This window comes from Coenobita brevimanus, chromosome 101, assembly GCF_032717465.1.
Source record: "Coenobita brevimanus isolate Jiangsu-jjx chromosome 101, ASM3271746v2, whole genome shotgun sequence".
Taxonomy (NCBI): Eukaryota; Metazoa; Arthropoda; class Malacostraca; order Decapoda; family Coenobitidae; genus Coenobita; species Coenobita brevimanus.
Genome location: NC_137054.1, coordinates 68,926,808 through 68,950,573, shown reverse-complemented (window position 1 = coordinate 68,950,573; position 23,766 = coordinate 68,926,808). Strand labels below are relative to the sequence as shown.

Here is a 23,766-nt window from a genome sequence, read left to right as displayed (position 1 = left end):
ATATTTTATTGTGCTTTTGGTGACATTGGTGCTCTGTGCTAATGTGCAGTTACGTAACAACACCATTTGTATGGTGCTGTGCTTGGCTGTGCGTGTGATTGAGCACGTGGTGTGTAACTGCCTTTTTTTATCTCGCTAGTGCTTTACCTGAGTTAACTATGCCTCCCAAGCGTGCAGTGTCTTCAAGTGCGAGTCCCAGTGGTGGTGCTAAGCGGACTAGAGTGCCAATAACACTCGCTAAAAAGTTAGAAATTGTTAAGAGGCACAATCGTGGTGAGCGAGTGATGGACCTCAGTCGTCTTTTTCACTTATCCTCGTCTACTGTGAGCACTATTATTAAGTCGAGTGATAAAGTGCTGGAAATGGCAGGTAGTGCGGCAAGTATGAGTGTGCAGGTTACTTGCTTTCGTGACTCCGTCATGGAGAAGATGGAGCGACTGCTGCGAGCTTGGTTGGAAGGCCAGAACCAAGCTCCTGCGTCCATCTCCAAGGCCTTAATTAAGGAGAAGGCACTTGCACTCTGGAAAAAGTGCAAGGAGGAGCATGATGCTAGTGTCAGGGCCACGACTGGGGAGAGCGATGAGGCTGGAGCGTCCACTAGTGTAAGGTCTCGTGCACTTGCAGGTACACAGGTACCAGTGAGAGACACTTTCGCTGCTACTGATGGCTGGTTAACACGCTTCAGAAAACGTGCTAACCTCCATAATAGAATTCAAGATGAAGCTGCAAGTGCTGACACAGAGGCTGCTAGGAATTTTCCGGAGGAGCTTGCCAGGATTGCAGAGGAGGGAAGATACTCCCCTAAACAAGTTAACCCAGACGAAACTGGCCTATTCTGGAAGAAGATGCCGTACCGGACCTATATCTCGAGGGAGAAAAAAGTAATTCCAGGACACAAAGCAAGTAAGGACCGCCTCACAATTCTCGGCGGCAACGCAGTTGTGAAAGTGAAACCCCTACCGGTCTATCAGTCAAAAGACACCACGCGCTCTGAAGGGTTGCGTTAAACAGAGGCTGCGTGTTATTTGTCGCTCCAACCCTAAGGCGTGGGTAACGCAGGCGGTGTTTCAAAATGTCATCTTGGACTGCTGTTCACCTTTCGTGGAGAGTTACACAAAGGCGAACACCCTTGATAACGAGTGTTTGTTGCTCAACGGCAACGCTCCAGGTCATTCCACAACACTTGAAGATTCATGCCCTAATGTCAAGGTCACTAAGGCGTTCACCACCAAACAACTTAGTGAACTGATTGATGATGGCAGACGCCTAGCAGAAAAGGCGATGGAGTATGACCCAAAGTTAGACAGGGCTCTGGACTTCAAGACCATCATTTTGGACGGACTGAGGAGATATGAAGAACTGTACAAGCAGAAGCAGGCTAGTGCATCCCGAAAGATTAGCCTCTTCAAGCCAAAATGTTCATCTTCATCTCCCTCCACCAGTGATCTGCTCTCCAATTTCTAGACCGTCGGGCAGGCCGAGGATTTTCCTGCCACGACATCACCCAGCACCGAGGATCTTGCCTCTTCCCCTAATGATCAAGGGCCAGGGGAGGTGGGAGGATTCTAACTCAGTCATCCTAACAAACGCAGTCACCGCCGTTTTCTGTCAAACCTCGGAGAGATGAGCTATCGGGACTCCTCAGCCCAGCTGGCGAGTAGCGACGCGCCAGGTACTCGCCTCCAGCTAAAGTTTACCACTTATAGGTGAGTGTTATGAATGTTTTATTTGTCTAATTAATGTACAGTCATGCTATTTGCTCTTTCCGGCTGCTTTCTCTATAGTTCAGTAATATATGTTGCGTTTGGACCTGGTATCGTACTTTAGCTTGAAAACTTACCTTTGATGGGGTCCTTGAACCCAACCAATATTTCACTATTAGTAACGTGTTTAGTTATACGAGAATTCATTATACGACTATGCCAAATGGAACCTAACTGCTCGTATCTTTGGGACCTGTACATACAGTGCACTGGCAATAGCTACTGCACATGCACAGTAGCTGTTACTACAACTGCCTGCTCCAAGTGCTACCGTAGGTACCGTACACATTTTACCCAGCAACCCACAAAAGGTGGATGAACACCTGAGTCGAGTAATGTCAGCTGTTGGCACCAGAATTCAAACTTTAGCACTAATGGGCCAGCAGCTTCACAGTCAGCTATGCCAAACATCCACCGTGGCCAGATAAGGAGATAGGCCTAACTGAATAAAATTTGCTCCGAGGTCCACAGTGACTCCAAATGTCTTCATACAATGTCATGATCACAAGAAAGGTAGCTTTAATTCGTTACTGGTATGCAATACACATGCTTTCTTGGGTTAGGCAACAAAAAGTGAACAGGACAAAAATTATAAGCGGTGTTGAATGCACAGTTCTCCTTCACCTTAAGTGCACATGCACAAGACTGTGCAGTAGCCATCGCCAACACATTTGTATGTACCTTAAAGTCTCCTTACAGGAATCCTAATGATCCAGCCTAACCTAACCTGTACTAACTGGGGGCCTTCACCCCCAGACCCCGTCCTGATTTTAACCATTTAGAACTTTCTGGATGGGAGACCTTTGTGCATAGGCTATGACACTGCTAGGCTGTTTATGGAAACCACCAGTTTGCCTCCAGCAGCATGTTGACTGATGATAACACTGACAGGACGTGTCAGTACAGTAATCATACTCCAGCTTACACAGCTTAGAATCCATGAATAAGAGACTTCAGGAATCCTAACCTGTTGGTAACATATCCAAAACTAACCAGAACCTAACTGGAGACATGTTCTACCCAGACTCCTAATGACTGTAACCACCTAGGATTGCCACAAAACTACACTACGGTATTTAGCAAACTTAAAAAAACAAATTTAACCTAGCCAAAGCAATATATATTTTCACACTAAAAGTTTACAGAAAATTTTTGTTACATTTTCAGCCTGAATAAAGGGGGGGGGGGTTGCTACAGCTTTTGTCACTAATGCTTCATGTAGAGTTTTGTAAATATGGGGGGGGGGGATCCTACCGTTCTTAGCTCCATCCACAGTCGCTTATACCATACATTAAATTAGAGTAGGGTATTAAAATGAAGATATAGAGATAGCAAGCATTTGAGTTATAACTTCCCCCCTCCCTCCCTTATTTATAGTAATTTGAGAGTTCCACCAAATTAATGGACACTAATATGTTCACCATTTAGTAGCTACAGTATATGGTATGCAATTTTAAACCATTTCTCTTCAGAACATACCGGTATTCTCAAATGCACTTTCTAGTAGAGCACAGTACTGGTACTTAGTAAATATGGAGGAGGGGGGATTGTCCAGTTCCTAGCTCTTCAAGTTATTGCATCACATTAAAATTTGGGTAGGTTAGGTTAGTTCATTTTGTACGGATATACCGTAGGAGCTGGAAAATTTCTCATACCTCTTTATTTATTAAATGCATTAAAAAGTATTTGTGACATGCTTGTAGGAGTGAAAGTGCTTGGAAATGCTTAAGTTTTCGTTTTAAGCATAAGCTTATTGATTTAGATTTCCTTTAGTTACCGTTAGACGTAGCTACAGTAATTCCATAATTTTGCCTTATTTGGTAAATAACTGCTAAATGAATAATTTTCAACAGAAAAGTTATAGAGAAATGTCCTTTTACTTTGGCCTGAAAAAAATAATACTGGTACTGTAAAACACGTTTGCATATTATTGGGCTGAAAATACGTACCTTGTCATCAGACTTAACCTGCCCTGTCTTACCGTAACTTAATTAAACTGTTGGTGTGGAATTTATATGTATTTGTCTACAGCCAGATACCATAATCCCATAAGGGGTGGTCATTTGTACTCAAGTTAGGTAGTTTTATGGGAAGGGTTGGTTATATGGTTACCACCCAGCATTGTAAATGGTTTCCTGTCTTACAGGAAACCATTAGGCTTGTCACTCAGTGTAAAGCTACCAGAAAAGGAAAGAAGAGTAATAAAAAGTGACAGGAAAGCTAGGAGAAATAGGAAGAGAGGAGGGTAGACACAGAAAAAGAATGATAAAGGTGAAGGAAGAAATAGGCAACACTACATAGTGAGTGAATGATGGTTATACAGTGCCAAGGTACACAATATAAAGCCATGGAAAGTTGAAGTAAGACTATGAATACACATAGCCTAAGTAGCCTATTGTATGTTAATGTTGCAGAAAAGTGTTTTTTTTTTTTTTTTTTTTTTTTTTTTTTGTGAACTTATTCTTTTTATCTCTGATTTGATGTCTGTTCAGGATGGTACTGTTTGACAATTAGATGTCTTCTTATGACCGTATAATTTAGAAGGGAATTAATGAAAGTGTGATACCCTATTTGTTTTGAGTGGTGTAGTACCAACTGGCGGTGCTAGAAGTGCAAGTAAAGTAGCTCAAGATTCAGTTTGACCCAGGTGTGTAATGGCCAGCTTTGATTACTTTATAGCCACCACTGTGGTGGCTGAGTAGTTAGTATTGCTGACTGTTAAGCTGCCAGCCTGTTAACACCAGGGTTCAAATCCTGGTGCAGGCTTGTCATCACTCGACTTAAGTGTCCATCCACCCTTTGTGGGTTGATAGGTAAAATGAATACCCATGACAACACCTAGGGGAGGTAACCGTGGTAATCTGGATGATGGAGTGACCTTATACCCCAGGCTATTTGGTGAATAACCTGTCACAGGCTCAAAGGCCTATATTATGGTGATGAGCACATCAGATAAGTGCCTCATGTCATCTACCCCGACCTTTACCTTTTACCTTTTTTTAAGTCAGAAATAAGCACAACTCCAATAACAGATTGTTACTGCTATCAGTAGAAGCTACTGTGATGGTTAATGCATATTTATCTGTTCATATAAGAGCTGGAGAAAGTGTGTCCTATGTCAGCTCAAGGCTGTGATCTATTTATCCATATGCTACTGATACTCTGTTAGCACAGAACTGCCAAATGTTATGAATTTTTTGCCATCTTAAAAGCCTTCTGATAGTAATATGATTTACTTGGATATTGTATATATAATAATGTACCAATAATATTTTTGTTACATAAAGCTTCTTGTGACTTGGAAGTCATTGATTCGTTTTGTTGTGGTTCGTATTCCTGTCACTTTCCTCAGGTGATTTTGTAGGGCTAACATTAAGCCAGAGAATAAAGAGAAGAAAGGAGCACTGCTGGATTATTCTTACCCTATTACATTAGGTATTCATTGAACAATATACAGTACGGTATAGCATGAATTGAACCTTAGGCTGTTGTACTTCTCCCCCCCCCCCTGTGAATATTGGCTATATTATGAATCTTCCCTCCAGTTAGTTCAGTATACCAAGGATTTACTGGATAACTTGTGGTTCATAGTACTGGTCGCCTACATGAATTTGTGATGCATGGTAGTTCTTGTCGCTCGTATGACCATGTTGTAGGAGAATATATAACACTGTACATTTATGTAGGCCAAACTTTACGTATATACAGAATTTGGGACACATTAAGCTTCACAGAGTCCTTAAAATTTTTCAAGATAGATGGCAAATCAGATGAAGAGGGAAAACTGGGATATCACAGGATAACAGTGCGTGAAGGAAGATGAAGGATAGGTAGTTGTGGACAGTGAGGATATTAAGACACCTGGTGAGATCATTATAACTGGTTGCTGAATGCAGAGTTTGACTAACAGGGAAGGTTTGAAGTCAGCGGATCCAGTGTTTGTCCCATGACGTTTGATTGAATGGCTAGTGTGAGCAGGGCATTAAGTAGGATGCAGCTGGGGAAGGCAGTGGTTATGTCTGGGTTGGATGCTGAAATGTTGAAGGCCTTAGGAGATATGAAAAGGGGTTTAGTTACTGGTATGGTAAATTCAGTTTCAGTATATATATGAGTGTGTTGTCCCAGATGACTGGCTCAAGTGTGTGCTCGTAAATGTGTATAAGGAGATGGGTGATGCCCTTGAAAAAGGAAATTATAGATGCATAAAACTCATGGATCGGCTACCGTAGCTAATAAAGGTAATGGAGAGAGTCCTGGATGGCATGATATGGAGAAATAGTAAATGTTGATGAGATGCAGTTTGGGTTTAGGCCTATGCCAAGTAAAGGGACCATCAATGCCATATTCATTGTCAGACAGCTTCAAGAAAAATATAGCTATAGGAAATAAAAGGGAGCTGTACTTTGTTTTTGTTGATTTGCTGGAGGTCTTTGACAGAGTCTCCAATGAGGTGGTGAAGTGGACTGGAGGATCGAGGAGTGGATGATTTGAGTGGTTATGGCTATGTATGTGAGTGTTTACGTCCAGGTGAGAGTGAGTGGAGATATGAGTGATGAGTTTTCCTTTAATGTTGGCTTGCATGAGGGGTCAGTCTTGAGCCCCTTATTGTTTGTCATGATGCCTGAAACTCTCACATGGCTTCAGAAATCGACTGCCATGTAAGATGTATGGTGATGGCTTGGTGTTGACTGCAGAGAAAGAAAAGAAAGCAGGAGATTTGGGAAATGGAGAGACAGAATGGGGCACAAGGGTTTGAAAGCAAATGCGGATAAAACAAAAGTTATGATTTCTAGGGCTGGTGGCGGTACTGTCAAAGTAGAGGGAATGTGGCTGTGTACAGTTTGCCACAAGGGTGTGGGAAGTAACTTCATCTTGTGCAGTGCTTGTGATAATCAGGTGCGTAAGAGATGCAGTGGTGTTAGAGTTGACTGTAAAATGATGCTGATTTCATGTGTGTGGTGTGTTAGAGCTTGTAGAGATTGACAGGCGTGAAAGGATTGAACTATGCTGGAGAGCCTCGTTAGTGTATGGAGGAGTTTTATTATATGGAGACATGTTAAGTGTTGGTGGTGGGGCTGGAGCTAAGTGGAGGAAGCTCAGGGAACTGCTGCCTCTCGTAACATTGGGAGGGCTCTCCCTCCTTGCTATGGGACCTTGTTTGTGGCATGTGTTAGGAGTGGAATGATGTAGGCTATGGTAGAGACCTGGGCAGTAAAGGAAGAGGATATTTGTAGGCTCAGACATACAGGAATGACAGTGATTAGATGGATGTGTGGTGCGCCCCTTAATGCAAGGCCTGGGGGGTTGCAAGGATTATAACTGAAGAGTTGAAAGATGCTGCTGAAATATATTGATGTTGTTATTAGGAGGGGTAGATTGAGGTGATTTGAGCATGCTGAGATGTTGGAGGATGACAGATGTGGAATGGTAGAAGTGTGAACATCAGGAGTAGGGTTGTACACCAAAAAAGACTTGGGGCAGGGTCATAGAGTGTGACCTCATGGATAAGGGACTGAATAGGGAGCCTGCCAGAGATTGAGCAGCATTGAGAGTCACCATTAGGTGACAATGGCCAGTGCATGCAAGCTTGTTGGAACCATTATTAATTATGCAAATAAAATGAACAATACAAGTTCTTTCCAAAATTAAACCGAACTTTTTATACAACGAACCAAACTAGCTGGCGTAGTGTGATCTTGACAGGAGCACTGTAGCGGTGACTTTCAGCTTTAGTCTGATAGTAGCTGCATCGCGTCATGTCCCTGAGTCATCAAGGTAGATGTGCTTGAGTAAACGTGTTTAGTGCACTTGACAATTTGTTGCAAGTTGAACAATGTAGAATCTTGAAGACCAGCGTGTTTGCATGAAATTCTGTTTCAAACTGGGAGAAACTAACACTTTCTGAAAATGTCCTGACAGATAGGTCACGATATTGAAACAAAAAAGCAGTCATCATAGTGAGTTGAAACATCATCACTACGACCAAAAAAAGCATGTCAGTCGCTCAAATGTGAAGTTGATGTTGATTGTCTTTTTTTTTTTTTCTTTTTTTTTTTTTAGGGCATTGTTGATCATGAGTTTGCTTCACATGGTCAGACGTTCATTAAAGGATTTTGCTTGGACGTGCTGAAGTGTTTAAGGGAGGCAGTGCGAAAGAAGAGGCCTGAGGCGTGGACAACTAAAATCTGGATGCTGCACCATGACAGTTCACCAGCTCACATATTGCTTGTTGTCCATGACTTTTTGGCAAAGCATGAAATGACTCTTGTTTCTCCAGATTTGATCTCTGTGAACCCCCTCCCACACACACAAGAATAAAGTTGAAATCCACCCTGAGAGGCTGCCAACTTCAGACGATAGAAGAGATAGAATAAAATTCATCAAGTGCACTAAACACACATTCATTCAGTACGTGTACCTTGGTGACTAAATGACATGTCATAATGTAGCTAGTGATAGACTAAACCTCAGAGTCACCATTACACAGCATTCCTGTTGTAATCATGCAACACAGCTAGTTGGTGTGCTATTTAAAAAGTTCAATTTCTTTTTGGCCAGACCTTGTATGATGTTTCAGTAATCACTGGGATGCTTTTGTCAGAGAGGTTTCTACTATTCAGTCATTTTGATTAAAGAATACCGTTTGTTTACATGTTTATGTACAGTATTTGTCTCCCACGCTGTAAATTAGCATATCATTTTATTAAGTTTGGTCAGCATGGTGGCAACCATCATTCACTCACTTGATGTAGTGTTGGCTACTACTTCCTTCACCTTTATCATTCTTCTTCTGTGTCTGGCCTCCTCTATTCATGTTTCTCTCATCTTTCCTGACACTTTTTATTACTCTTTATTCCTTTTCAGGCAGCTTTAGGCTACATTGAGTGACAAGCCTAATGGTTTCCTGTAAGCCAGGAAACTATTTACAACACTGGGTGGTAACCATATAACCAACCCATACATGTTCCCTATGTGTCAACAAGTGGGTTGGCAGAGGGTTAGTGCCCCTCCGCAGAAAACATCTAACTCAAAGCCAAACAGCCACTGTTTATGGGATCTGGCTATACTGTAGGTACAGTAGATGGGGCAACATTATGATACCAAACAAACTTTGCATGTTATAATGGTGTGTCAGCTGTTAAATGTTAATAACATCTTGTGCAAGTTTTGTCTTACATTTCCCAAGGTCCAACATCATCCTGTATCAGTGGTATACAGTACCGGTATTGTAGTTGTTTTTATATATAGTGAATGATGTTTTTTAAACATGTTTACAGAATGAACTTCTGTGATGGTTGCCTCAACCCAGAAGTAACTGCAAGCAAACCAGGAAGAGATAATTATGAAGTCCACAATCTGGTAAGAACTGCATTCCGTTTTTCTGCCATGGGTCATTCTTTAGACGAATGACCTACAGTTAATGATGGTTTGCTCGCAGTCGATCACCCTGGTTGGATGGAGGTTGGGGAATGCTTTTCACACCATGGAAGGCTTGAGGCAGTGGGTGGAACTGACTCCAGTGCCATGTAAATAGCAAAAAAAACTTTATTTGCCTGGAAGTTTAGTCTTCTGCAAGTTGTATGTAGCTCAGTTAAGCATGTGACCTATCATATGTAATTGTTTGCTGCTGAAACTCTCTACTCCCTTGTACTCCACACCAGGTAAATAGTCCTTTAGAGCCACACACTCACTTACTATGAGATTCATGGAAGTTCAGTGTGATATTTACAAATACGAGTAAACCTGAATATTCTGTGCTGTACTTGTGACAGGATCACAGTTTTATCAGGAGGAATTAGTATGACTTTATGGACAAGTTGGCAAACTCGGAGTATGGAGTCATAAGATTTTTGCATCGTATACAAACTTTTCCATTTTTCCTTCTCTCTAATGTCATTCCAGCATGCTCTCTAATGTCATTCCAGCATGAGGCTTGCCTATATTTCTCTTCTGTATTTTGTTTCGTTGGTTCATTTACAAAGGCTTCAGCATCAGCCTTGGTCACCTAATGGATGCTTAATCTCAAGCAGCATCTCCATTCAGTCCCTTATCCCTGAGGCCACATTCTGTGATCTCATACCAAGTCTTTTTTGGTCTGCCTCTCACAACCTACCCATACCATTCACACCTCTTACCCTCTGCATCCAACTGTCATCATCCATCCTGTCCACATGCCCAAACCATCTCAGTGTATACCTCCTCATCACAATGCTAATATTATACATCTCTGTATGTTTGAGCCACAAATATCCTCCTCCTCTTACTACCCAGGTCTCACAACCGCTTTGCACTTCTAACACATGCTGCATATAAAGACCCCTTAGTGTGGAAGGAGAGCCCTCTCAACGTCAGGAGAGACAACAGCTTAAACGTCTTCCTTGTACCTTCTCATGTGGAGGGACCCTGTTCTGACCCTGGTGAGGCACTGTCTGCCACAGAAAGGCAACTGCCTTCTTTGGTTGATGGGTCTGCTTAGATAAATACACCTGGTTAAAGCAACATCAGCTACCAGAGGCTTTTTGTTGAGGTTATGTTGAAGGATTGTCTGTGTTGTGGTAGTGTGTTGTGATGTGAGGTGAGCAGTGGAGAAAGTTGTTTTCCCATGTTGGCACCAGCATGCACAGATGAGGAACCTGCCTGGAAGAGGAACCAACCCAGCCCAGGTGCAAACAGCCCTTAACTTTCACCACCCCCTGAAAGGAGGATATGGGCTTCAGCATTGGTACAAAGTTGTGCTTATGGACATACACTTCTATTTTGCTAAATGATTACTGTATACATTGTTGTGTGAGTAGACAAAACTATTTAATTTAGATGGATACATTAAATTGTGGTAGATGAGTCACTTAGAGAATGTGTTATGCCAAAATGTTTTCCATTTCGTAATCATAGGGGCATTTGTCTTCTTAGTATAATAGGAAAAGTGTATGGTAGGATACTTATTGACAGAGTAAGAGAAAGAACAAAGGAATTAGTTGGAGAAGAACAGGGAGGCTTTAGGAAGGGAAGAGGTTGTGTAGATCAGATATTCATTCTTAGATCTTTAGTGGAAAAGTTTCTAGAGAAGGGAAAGAAGTTGTATGCAGCTTTCATGCATTTAGAGAAAGCATATGACAGGGTGGATAGACAAGGATTGTGGAAAGTATTAAGAATATATGGAGTAGATGGGAAGTTGTTGAATGCTGTGAAGAGTATGTATGATGGTGCTAAGGCTACAGTGCGTGTGGATGGTGAACCAAGTGATTTTTTTTCTTTGAAGGTTGGGTTGAAACAGGGAAGTGTCATGTCTCCATGGTTGTTCAATCTGTATATGGATGGGATAATAAAAGAGGTACAAGGTAGGGTAGTGGATGTTGGAGTGGCCCTGGTGAGAGAGGATAGTGTTTGGAAACTCCCTGTACTGTTGTTTGCAGATGATACTATGTTGTTGAATGAAGACGAAGGCGAGCTGCAAGGCTTGGTGGATGAGTTTGGGAGAGTGTGTAAGAAACGGAAGCTAAAGGTGAATGTAGGGAAGAGTAAAGTGATGGTCTTGAGAGAGGTGAAGTCAGTGAATGTACAGCGAGGTTGGATGGTGAGGAATTGGAAAATGTGAGTACGTTTAAGTACTTGGGTAGTGTGATGAGTAAGGATGGAGGTTTGGAGGGTGAAGTGCTTGAAAGGGTACAGCAGGGAAGAAAGGTTGCTGGTTCTTTGAAAGCAGTGATGAGAAACAGGGAAGTGAGCATGGAAGTGAAAAAGTTACTACATGACAGTATTGTGATACCAACTCTAACTTATGGAAGTGAAGCTTGGACACTGTTGGAAGGACACAAGTCAAGAGTGAGAACAGTGGAAATGAGTTATTTAAGAGGAGCCTGTGGAGTCACATGGAGAGACAGGCTGACGAATGAGGATATAAAGAAGTGTTGTGGTGTGGATGTGGATGTGATAGGAAGCGTTATGAGGAACACACTGAGGTGGTTTGGCCATGTGGAGAGGATGGAGGGTGAAAGACTGACGAAGAGAGTGTATGTGAGTGAGGTGGAGGGGAGAATAGGGAGGGGGAGGCTGAGGATGAGATGGAGGGATGGGGTGGAGAGGTATATGAGAGAGGGGGTGTGAGTTGGGAGCAGGGCAGTGAAATGGCGGGGGACAGGGCGACGTGGAGGCGATTTGTTTGTGGCCACCCCAAACGGGATGGAGGCGTCTGGCAATAGATAGATATATTTATTGTCCCTTAGCGTAGGTTGGTCTGATACGGTATCCTTAACCCCTAACAGGCGGGTGACGTTACGTAACGTCCGTGTGTGAGGAGGCGGGAGACGTTACGTAACGTCCAGCCATTTCCGGTCCTAATTTATTGGTGAAATTGGGTGATAAGGCATCTTTGTCACCTACTGCCCTGCCCTCTACTCTCCCAGGCCTTGGAACAAGTAAAATAGACTATACATATATAAGTTGTAGTGTTATAATAGTTCATGTAAAATAGTGTATGGTTTTATTGTTATAAGTGTTCATGTATAACAGTAAACACATACCGTAAACTGGGGTGAGTTCAGACTCAGGGGAAATTTGGATATTATTGCAATTAAAAGTTATTTTAAGTAATTAATAATTAATGAATAAACATATTAGAAATCTGTTTGCGCCCAATTGTTTGTAGTTCTTTACTGTACTTTTGTGTATAAAGATATTTAATATATCACATGACACATACCAAATATATATTAAAAAGCAAACATGTGTAAATAGAATAAAATTCGTAACATTGGGAAACTTTCTTTGGCAGAAATGTTAATGAATAGATGCAGGAAAATCTTTGGTGCCCAGATGTACTTTCATGCGTAGTGTGAAAGTGCAAAGTAAGTAATTGGCGTTATCTTCTCAGTTAATCTCTTATTTGGGCATTTAATAAAATTTTTAACATTTTAATGCAAATTGGAGTCAGTTCGGACATTGGGGTGGGGAATATGAACGAAAAAATAACACTTTTTACAATGTACAATTGCCTACAATTTGTCAGATGTGGATATTGTGTGTAATTGGGTTCATATATGTAATTTAGAGGCATACTCTTGAGCTTTTATGATACTACCTGTTTAAGCAAGGTCACTCAACGACTCGAACATTTAAGAAAAGAATTGGTGGAGATCAAGGTCCTTATTCTAGTGAAAATGGCAAGCAAAAAATTGGTAAAGCCAAATAATCATGTTAAATATCACCTTTAACTAATTTTCCATTAGTCTTTCAAAAACGAAATTATTAGTCAAGAAATGATTGTTAAGTATATACAGAACTAAGGTTTGTAGCTAGATTTATATTATCTATATGTGTTCTAATATGTTTTATTTAAACCAAGGAAAAAAATAAAATTGCTGCTGTGTTCATATCTCATTATAGTCATTAGCTTATTTTGTCAGGGAGTGGCACTAGTTTTGGACTGGAAGAACATTTTTTAAAAAGCCCCAGAACGTCCGAAATGGCCCCACATACGGCCAAGACTAAACTGGGAACCCAGGGTAGTCATATGCATTCATTTTCTATTTATGTACGAATTTATACAGTGTGTCCGAATTCACCAAAGTTTGAGTACAAATTCGGACACCCATTACTATATTTGCTATAATTATATATGAAGCATTTTAAATTTTTCACTGCTATGATTCGATACCCTAGTGGACCAGCCCCACATACAATACTGAAGATCTTTGACTGAATTAAAAACTAGATTACATGGCACAAAAAAACAAAGAAATCGTCCGAATTCACCCCAGTTTACGGTACACAAGATTTTGAAAACAGTGAATAGTGTAAAGAATGCATATATGATAAGTATAGTGTTCAGTGGTGAAGAACAAGGAAATGAGTGAATAGTTTGCTAGCCTCGCCCCAGGCATGCCTGGTGATAAGTTGCCTGTCCGCACTCCTCCCTTCCTCCTCCCACAGCCAGCAGAGACGTATTACCATGCATGCAACACCTCTTGCCTTCGTTTTTCATCCATTTTCATTGATTTATGCATGTTTAAGCTTATTGCTTGATACATTATTTTTCCGAAAATATTCCACCCCACACAGTCGTATATTTGACATGTTGCCCGCCCATAAGGGGTTAAATTTTCTAGATCACTGTAGCCTAAACTCAGCCGTAAACACCTTACAGAGGGTAGTATGGGGATGGCTAGAATTATCTTTACATAGAAACCTGCATGAATATAGTATGAAAAAAAATTTGCTGCAAACAGTAACTTTGAAAATTAGCTTCTGTAGTTATTTACCAGTATTTTAATGGATATTATTATCATAGCATTTTAATGGGTGTAAAGTAATGGTTGCTTTATTTTCAGATTAGCTGTGATGCCTCTGCAAGGAGGAAAGGCTTCATGGGAGAATATTTCATAAGACCTCCTGTGGACATTACAGTAGATTTCTCAGTGCCCATTGATATCAGCCACATTAAAGTAGGAGCTCAGCTGGAGCACATGTGTACTACAGGCTTCAGTATATTTACCAGACCAGAAGGATGCTGCCAGAGAGAAGTTTCATCACCTGTTACTAGTGCTTCTTATTATTCCTCGTCTGTTTCATCTGCCGATATCTCTGCATCAAGTTCGAACACCTCATCATCTCAGGTCCCCAGCTCTGTATTCTCTCCCTCTACCTCCTTCAGCAAATCCTCCTCCTCATCCAGTTCTATACCTACCACATCTTGTATATCCTCATCCTCATGTTCAGCCAGTGAAGAGACTAGAGTGTTTCCTGATACAACAGGTCAGAAAGCATTAGTTGATGATATTTACTTTTGTGTTGGCAAGTTTTTTACGAATGGAGAAAATGAACTCATTCTCAGAAATTACCACTACAAGCACTGGATTAGAACACCTTTACCTGCAGTGGAGAATGTAACACAGAGCTCACGTACATTCAGAGGTACAGTAAAACACACCAACAGACAGGCCCTACGATGTGTCAAGAGCCTATTATTACGGATACTTCGTACATCAGAAAAGGGACCTCCAGTCATCAGCTCACTTGAAGTTTGGGGACAGCCTAGTATAACCACAAGTAAGATTGACAGGAAGGAACTGTTTAGAAAGTGGGCTACCCGTAACTTGTCCCAAGAGACAGTTTTGTCCATCCCTCGAATATACAGCTCCCAGACAGAAAAGACTAAGATCAGCAAGCCTGTTGTTGATGTGCCTGAAACTAAAGGTTTGTACAGTATTTACATTTTTAAACTTTTTTTTTTTTTTTTCCCCAACGCCATTGAAGGGGAGCCTCAGTTGGTTTTACAATCATCACAGTGTGCAGTGGTGTGAGGGAAGTATACCAACACAGTCGTAAAGACAAGGAGGGAAAGGTGCACTTAAATGCATCTGGAAAAATTAACAATATTGTCTCCTAAAGTTTCATGGGAAAAGATATATTCAGATGCTGCAGGGCTGATGGAGTTTGCTTTCTTCCACAGATGGGAGGGAAAATACTTCCCAAGTATCCCTGCTCATTATACGATGCAGCAAAGATTATTATTATTATTATTATTATTTTTTTTTTTCAGTCTCCTTGCTGTCCTGTTCTCTTTTGTCTACATTCTCTGCATGTTATTTCCATTTTTTAAAACCTTTAGTTTTCCCTGTACAGTAAACCCTTGATAAACAGAACCCTCTTTTAACAAATTTCAGTTTTAACGACTACCTTGAGCTGGGCGAATGTTATGTTCATTTAACAGATTTCATTCGGTAAAAGAACAGATGCACAGGAAGCACCAACCAGCATGGTCTCCCCCCTCCTTCCCACACACACACACTGGAAATTTAAACCTGTTAATTTGAACTCTGATATATGTGGTTTTATTGCAGAGTGATATCAGAATGGAAGTTCGTTTTTCTTTGGATGAATGTGTCTTGATCACTTATACCGTACCATACAGTGAGAGACACTGTCCCTGTAGTTGATGATGATGCTAGTTGGTTATAAGCAGCCTTTTGGGATTTGTATGTTGTCAATATTTTATTGAGGTTATTGTCAGTATAATTAAAAATGCTTTTTGGTTTTGTAATAGATGTTGGTGCTGAAGCTATTTTTGGGATACTAGGCCTATGTCTGATTTTCATCAACAGATATATCAGAAGTGCCAGAAGACTTCCTTGATCCCTTGACATGCGACATCATGACTGTGCCACTTCTCCTGCCATCTGGTCATTCCATAGATGCACATACCCTTGAGAGGTCAGTTGTCACATTTTATATACAGTGGTGTGTGTGTGTGTGTGTATATATATATATATATATATATATATATATATATGTGTGTGTGTGTGTGTGTGTGTGTTATGTATATGTATATACAATGAATATATATATACATATGTGTGTGTGTGTGTGTTTTGTACAGTAATCCCGCATATTTCGCGGTAGTTACGTTCTTGTAACCCCCGCGAAAATTTAAATTCGCGAATACTCTATTAACAATTGAATCTTGCACTTGTGTCCACCATGCTGCCCATCACACAGTCCACGTCCATACTGATTGCAAGACAATTCGCCGTCAGACAATTCCCCGTCAAAACATGGACGATTCCCCTTCAAAACAATTCGCACCCTGAACAATTCCCCGCCATTCTATAAATATACTAATCAATACTTTGATAAATATACTTATTATTAATTAATCAATACTTTAATAACTATATTTCAGGGGGATCCAGAAAAGTCTATGTTCAGTAGTGTAGGTTCTGGATATTATTTATTAGTTGCACCTTTAGTCAATAATTAACTTGTTTCTTCCTCGCTGTAGTCGCCTTTGAATTATATTCTAGCGTCACCCATAGCTATCTTCATTAATGAAGGCGAATTATCTTGTGTTTGTTGTGACTGCGAATTGTTCCGAAACCTCCATACTCATCCCGAAATACCTTCTTACAAGATTGAAAGCACATACTTCATTATGAAGGAAAAACGTAAACACCGTACTGTAATACACAATTATCTACACATTTATTCACAAAACAGTACAAAATGAAAAGATGCATTAACTGGTGCTAGCAAACACTCGCACGGTCGCTTCTTAGCTTGTCCAGTAACACAATTTTCTCTGCTAAGGTCATAACTTTTCTTGATCGTTTTGTCACTTTGGAGTTCTTACTAATTGTATCATTAGCCTTTGGTGAGGCTGGCTTACGTCCTGGGGCCATGTGGAAAGCAAGTGGAAGACAAGAGGCTCATATCATAGTACGGTTACAAGAACACCAGACACGTGAGCCAGTCAGGCGTGGACTGAGGATTATGAGGGGCAGAGAGCAGTGTTGCCATACCCAAACAACGAAATTATGCTAGGGCAGTGAAAAAATTATGCTAGATTGAGCAAATTTGTTCCAAGTAAAAAATGAATTATGCTAACTTGAAGCTAAGTGATAAAATTCTATACATATTCATGCTATATATTAATTATGTACTGTTTACTATGAAAATATTAAACTAACCTACATACAGTAAGAGGGTAAATATCGGTTTTCTGCCCATACTGCTTTTTCCCACGAAACTTACGTTTTTCTGTTGGATTTTGATGTGATTCATTCGATTTTGAGCATCGTTTCCGTCGGAAATAACCAGATTTTGAGATATGACCCCCCCCCATCCCCCTGCAACAATGGGGGATCTTTGGGGAATCGGGGGTTATAGGGAGGGGGGGAAACACAGAAAATGGTCATTTCCCACTGAAATGAAGCTGAAAATCGAATGAATCATACCAAAATCCATCGGAAAAACCTAGGTTTCATGGGTAAAATACAAAGCTCAAACTTATCCTAACCAAACCTAACCGAACCAAACCAAACCTAACCTAAAACCTAACCTAACCTAATCCAACCTAACCTAACCTAATCCAACCCAACCAAGCCCAAACTGAAAGTAACCAACTATTCAAACCTTACATCTTCTTACCTTATTCGTCTCTCTCTCTCTCTCTCTCTCTCTCTCTCTCTCTCTGATTTGTAGCTTTTATAAAATTATTCCAAAAATATTCCATTCCATTCTAAATTATGCTAGAATGATGCTAAAACTTCTAATATGCTAAAAAATATTCCAGACTCGAAAATTTTATCAAAATTATGCTAAAAGAATAAAATCATGCTAGATATGGTGACACTGGCAGAGGGGCCGCGGGAAAGGGACAGAGGGTGGCGTGAGTTTACCACGCTACAATTGGAAGTTGCGGGAATTTCAAATTTTTTGTTTTCTGTATATTCAAGGATATTTTAGTTGAACTTATTAATGCTAAGAAAATCTGCGAGAGGGCAAAACCGTAGACAAAAAATCCGCAAAAAATGCGGGATTACTGTATATGCATATACAACATATATATATATATATATATATGTGTGTGTGTGTGTGTGTGTTTTGTATATGTATATACAATGAATATATCTATATATATATATATATATATATATATATAATAAATATACTGTATATATATATATATATATATATATATATATACACACCGGTATATACATATATATAATAAATATACTGTATATATATATATATATATATATATATACACACACATTACCCTCGCATCCAGTATGGTATTTTTTTCAGACAGTACTGCTATACCAGACAAAATCTGTACTGGACAAACAACAGACCTTATGCGAAAATTGAATAATGTCAGACAAGCCTTGAAAAAGTCCCCCTCCAAATTCAACTTAACTGCATTTTGACACAACGAAGATTTTACCAACCTTTAAGGTGAGTGGTGATGGGCTTGGGGGGGAAGGGGGAGGGGTTTCTGAGGCTGTAGGAGGTCCTACTGACCCCTGGAGGAGGGCCTTCAGGATCCTGAGGAGGCCTCTTTGCCTCAGCCTCCCTCATAAATCCCTCATAGTCACACACAGACACATCGTCGTCATCATCAGAGGGAAATGCTGCTGCTCCTGCCTGTTGCTGAGGTTCCCCCAAGGCTCTCTCATCATGTCATGAGTCACAAGTAAGGCGTACTGGACTGGCACGGCAATACGAAGGAAATGTTCCTTGGTGTTGGCCGTCTTCCCGCACACGCCCAGGTACCGGTAGTAGTACTGGACGCAGCATGTCAGCACTAGAGAAGAATTCAGATTTGGCCCACTTTGCACAGCCAATCCGTACTAGCCCAACAAATCCATACTACAGTAATACATTATTTTATTTATTTGTTTTTGCCGACCGTACTGGACATGAATAGTACTGGACAACGCGTACTGGATGCAAGGGTACTGTATATATACCGGTATATATATTTCTGTCTTGTCTGTCTGTTCACGAACTACTCAATTTTCATTTTACCTGGCCGTAACCTACTGGTACATATTTGGAATCCTTCTGACCCAAGGAAGGTTTTAGGGAGGTTAAAATTCAGATCTAGGTTATTTGAGGTCACCGGTTGAGTGTTCGACTTTTTGGCCTGCGCAACGCCGTGTATCCATGCATCCCAATTCTTGGCATGGAGACTCACATGACCTCCAGTTCGGACATAGGTTATGTGAAGTTGACTCCGAGGTCATTTGAGGTCACCGATGATAGTAAACATTTACACACAAATACTGTGTGTGTTAGTCTATGAAAGTTGAAATAGAAAGTTCCTGGACCTCTTATAATCCTCCTTCAGAAGTGTGAGAGGTACATGGTCTTTCTGGAGCAGAAAGAAAGATTGAACTAGAACAAATAGGATTGGAGTGTTCGTCTTTTTGGTCTTATGACCCAAGGAAGGTTTTAAGACCAAAAAGACCTATGGTTTGAGGGAGGGGGCAGAGTAGTAAGAGTCGGATAAATAAGGAGGGGAAATGAGAGAAGGATGGAGAGAGGGAGAGAGAGTTGTAGGGAAGGGACTGGAGGAAGAAGATAAATAAGGATGGGGAGGGGGCAACGCAGGGTACCCCTGCTATAGTCTGTTTGACCTGTGCAACTGAGATGTATGTGGCAAGTACGGTGTGTTTGTTACGCGGCTGCTGATTGGCCGCCGATGATGTCATTGAGGTAAATGCAGACATGTACTGTTGTGCAACATGCGGACGTAGATGTACATCGTGGGTGGATATTATAGCGCAACATGCGGATGTGGGTGTGCACCGCGCATGGATGTAGTGCAACTGGCGGACGTGGACGTACACTGTAGGAGGATAATTTATTTCAAACCACTCATCTTTTTATGAAACTTTATAATCAGCTTTAATTTTCTATGGTAACAGTAAACTTTTAAAGCTAATTTTGACTTCTTGAGCTTCGGAAATTATTCCATATTTAATCTGGCAGCTTGTATTGAAGGCATTTTAAAAATACAAATATAAATGTGTTAAACTAAGAAGAGGTGTCGATTTAAATAATCGGCGGCCAATTAGCAGCCGCAATTCAAACACCCTACTCGGCCCAGGCATCTCAGCTGCACAGGTCAATCAAATAGACTATAGTAAATGGTACAGTATAAATAAATTTAAATTTTTTTCTTTCCCACATGCATCAACTGATGTCTCTCTCTCATTTTTTGTCATTCTTACCAAAGCACTTATCCCTAACAGAGGTTTTGTCTGTGATACATGACTTGGGTTACTCTAGAATGGGAAATTCATAGTATAGTATTAGGACACCAATAATGTTTGCCAGCTTTAACTTATCAAGTATATCATTTGCAGGTATATTGCCAGTGAGGGTACCTGGGGTCGACCAGCCTCAGACCCGTTTACTGGAGTTGCATTCAGAGCAGATAGACAGCCCACTCCTAATGTGCATCTTAAGGCTCGCATTGACAGGTGAGCACACATGGTTGACAGTCTTGTGACAATAGTAAGAACTCTTTGATACACAGGTTATTGTCATCATATACAGTACTTGAACTAAATTTTTATTTATTTCTTGCACTGTGTACCTATCTATCTATCTGTTGTCAGATACCTTAATCTTATAAGGGGTGACCACAAACAAATCACCTCCATGTCACCCTGTCCTGTACCAATTGAGAGCCCTCCTTCCAGCCCACACACCCCTTTCTCATATATCTCCACTCCATCCCTCCATCTTATCCTTGATCTGCCCTTCCAAAAATTAAATCCTCATAATCTTAAGCTGTCCACATCAGCAAGCAGAGTAATATAATCTTAGTATATTATAAAAGCTAACATTTTGTTTTGTAAATCTTTCTTCTGTATTTTAAGTTGTGCTGTAAATTTGTGCATTGGATAATCAGAGCTTACGGATCATTTGCCAAGTATCATTCACTCTTTGTGATGGAATCTGTCAGAAAAATTTCGTCACATCCTGATTGCACTTCACCTGTACTTTATGACACTGCTTACTAAAATAACTAGATTTTTTTTTTTTTTTTCCTTTTTTAAGAACACTGCAGTTTTTCTACTGGTTTTGGAAGTTAGCACCCTTAGCATAAACTCCATTTGGTACAAGCTGCATTGAAGCTCCTGAGATGTATGAAAAAAAGATCTGTGCTGGGACTTCTTTTTGTGACTCATCTGTCTATTTACAGCCTGACACCTTGATCCTGGGGAGGGGGGGTGGTCACAGACAAATCACCTCCGTGTAACCCTGTCCTCAACCATCAGGCTGCCTTTTAGTTAACACACCACTTATTCATATACCTCTGTACCCCATCCCTCCATCTCAAGTTCCGTTCTCTGCACATAACCAGACCATCTTTGGGTACTTCTAACACTTTCTAGTACATCCAGTTCAACACACAAAACTCATTAGCTTCCTTATTTGTGTGTGTGTGTGTGTGTGTGTGTTCTTACCTAATTGTATCTTTACAGGAATGGGTCAAGCTCATACTGTCCCTTGTCTTAAATCATTTTTATCACACATATCCTTAAATTTGTGAATTGTTTTGGCACACACTGTTTCATTCAGTAGTGTATTCCACTGATCAATTGCCCTATTTGGGAAACTAAATTTGTTTACGTTTTTATTGCCTCTCTTTTTATGCAGTTGTTTGCGGTGTCCTCTTGCTGATGCTTCCCCATAGGTTATTTATTCATTTATGTCTATTTTCTCTTTCCCTGATATGCATGTAGGTAGATTTAGTTTTTCTAGTATTTCTTTGTAGCTTAGATCCTTAAGCTTGGTACCCATCTTGTAGTGGCCCATTGAACTTTTTCAGTCTTATCTATGTGTTTTTTGAGATGAGGATTCCAGACTACTGATACATACTCCAGGGTTGATCTGATGAATGATGTTAATATCTTTCTCAGCATGTCTTCATTTATGTACATGAATGCTACTGTCATATTTGCAAGCAATGTATACATGCTTCATACCTTTTCACTGATGTGGTCAGCTGGAGATAGTATGTTATTGATAATCACACCTAGGTTCTTCTCTCTTTCTGATGTGTGTATGTTTTAAATTCCTAACTTATAATCCCAATCAGGTCTTTTCCCACCTTTACCAAACTTGATTACATGACACTTGTCCACATTGAGTTCCGTTTGCCATGTATTACTCCATTCATGAAGTTTAAGTCTTGTAGCTCTTTGCTGGAGTCTGTGTTAGTAATTCTCCTTCGTATTTTTGCATCGTTAGCAAACATATTTAGATAGCTTTCATTTCCAATGTTGCTGTCTCATTTATATACACTAAAAACATAATTGGTGCCAGCACTGAGCCCTGTGGTACTCCACTAGTCACTTCTTTCCATGATGAGTAGTTTCCCCTTAGCACTGTTCTCATTTCTCTTTTTATGAGAAAATCTTGCATCCAACAAAACAGTTTGCCTCGAATTCCTCCTTGATGGTACAGTTTCCATAAAAGTCTTTGGTGTGGTGCTGTGTCAAATGCTTTCTTGAAATCTAAATAGATACTGTCCACCCATCCTTCTCTTTCCTGTATTGTGTCTGTTACTCTGTCATAGTAGCTCAACAGATTAGCAACACATGATTTTCCTTTTCTGAAACCAAACTGTCTTTCTGTTATCATACTGTGTTCTTCTAGATGATTTACCCAAGCTTTTCGTATAAGCTTTTCTAATACCTTGCTTACAACACTGGTCAGTGATACTGGTCGGTAGTTGAGTGGATTTTGTCTATTCCCATTCTTGAATAAGGGGACAATATTTGCTTTCTTCCAAATATCAGGTAGTTTACCTTGACTCAAGGATTTCTTGAAAATTAAAAATAATGGTTTACTTAACTCCTTTGCACATTCTCGTAGCACCCAACATGAAATTTCATCAGGACCACTTGCTTTTCCTCTGTCTAATTTATTTAACTCCTCCTCTATTACTTTTTCTGATATTTGTATATCTGGTAGTCTGTGTGGACATGCATGTTCCACATAGTCCCTCTCAAAATTTTTTTCTTCTATAAAAACTGATTGGAAATTCTTATTTAGTGTTTCACAAATATCTTTCTCTTGTGTATAGGTGATTCCCTCGTCCATAATGGATTGTGTTATATCTTCTACTTTGGTTTTGCTTCTGATGTAGCTGTAAAATAGCTTTGGTTGATCACTACTTTTATTTATTATATCCTCCTCAAACTGTTTTTGGGCTTCCCTCCTTATTCTTGTATAGTCGTTTCTTGCCTGTTTGTAATTATTATACGCCCTTTCACTATTGTGTCTTCTGTATCTATTCCACAACAAATCTCTTCTTTCTTTTGATTTTTTACATTCTGTATCGAACCATTTCTGTATTTTCTTATCTGCTTCATTGTGCCGTGGGATGTACTTCTGGACTCCTATTTCATAAAATTCACAGAATTTTTTATATACAGCATTTAAATCTTGTCCTCTAAGCTCATTTTCCCAAACAACTTCTAAGAAATACTTCTTTAGGTGTGTGTGTGTGTGTGTGTGTGTGTGTGTGTGTGTGTGTGTGTGTGTGTGTGTGTGTGTGTGTGTGTGTGTGCGCGCGTGTGTGTGTGTGAACTTCACATGCTCCCCTAAAATTTCCTTATTCCTCTCCTCTCACTCTTGATTTGTGATTTTCCAACAAAATCTAGCTTCACCTTCATACATTAGAGTGAGGATAATAATACGT

General features: G+C 40.3%; 1 protein-coding gene across 2 annotated transcripts in view; it reads left to right on the top strand.

Annotated features, from left to right (window-relative positions):
• LOC145414973 (metalloreductase STEAP4) overlaps positions 1-23,766 on the top strand; it is a 57,021-nt gene that overhangs the window by 27,767 nt on the left and 5,488 nt on the right. The window contains exons 4-7 of one of the 2 annotated variants that reach the window (XM_080284386.1): positions 9,041-9,122; positions 14,090-14,300; positions 15,863-15,971; positions 20,414-20,530. In XM_080284386.1, coding sequence (XP_080140512.1) covers positions 9,041-9,122; positions 14,090-14,300; positions 15,863-15,971; positions 20,414-20,530 — 519 coding nt within the window. Of the gene's footprint in view, positions 1-9,040; positions 9,123-14,089; positions 14,955-15,862; positions 15,972-20,413; positions 20,531-23,766 lie in introns of both variants that reach the window. The other variant, XM_080284385.1, reaches the window with a different exon arrangement.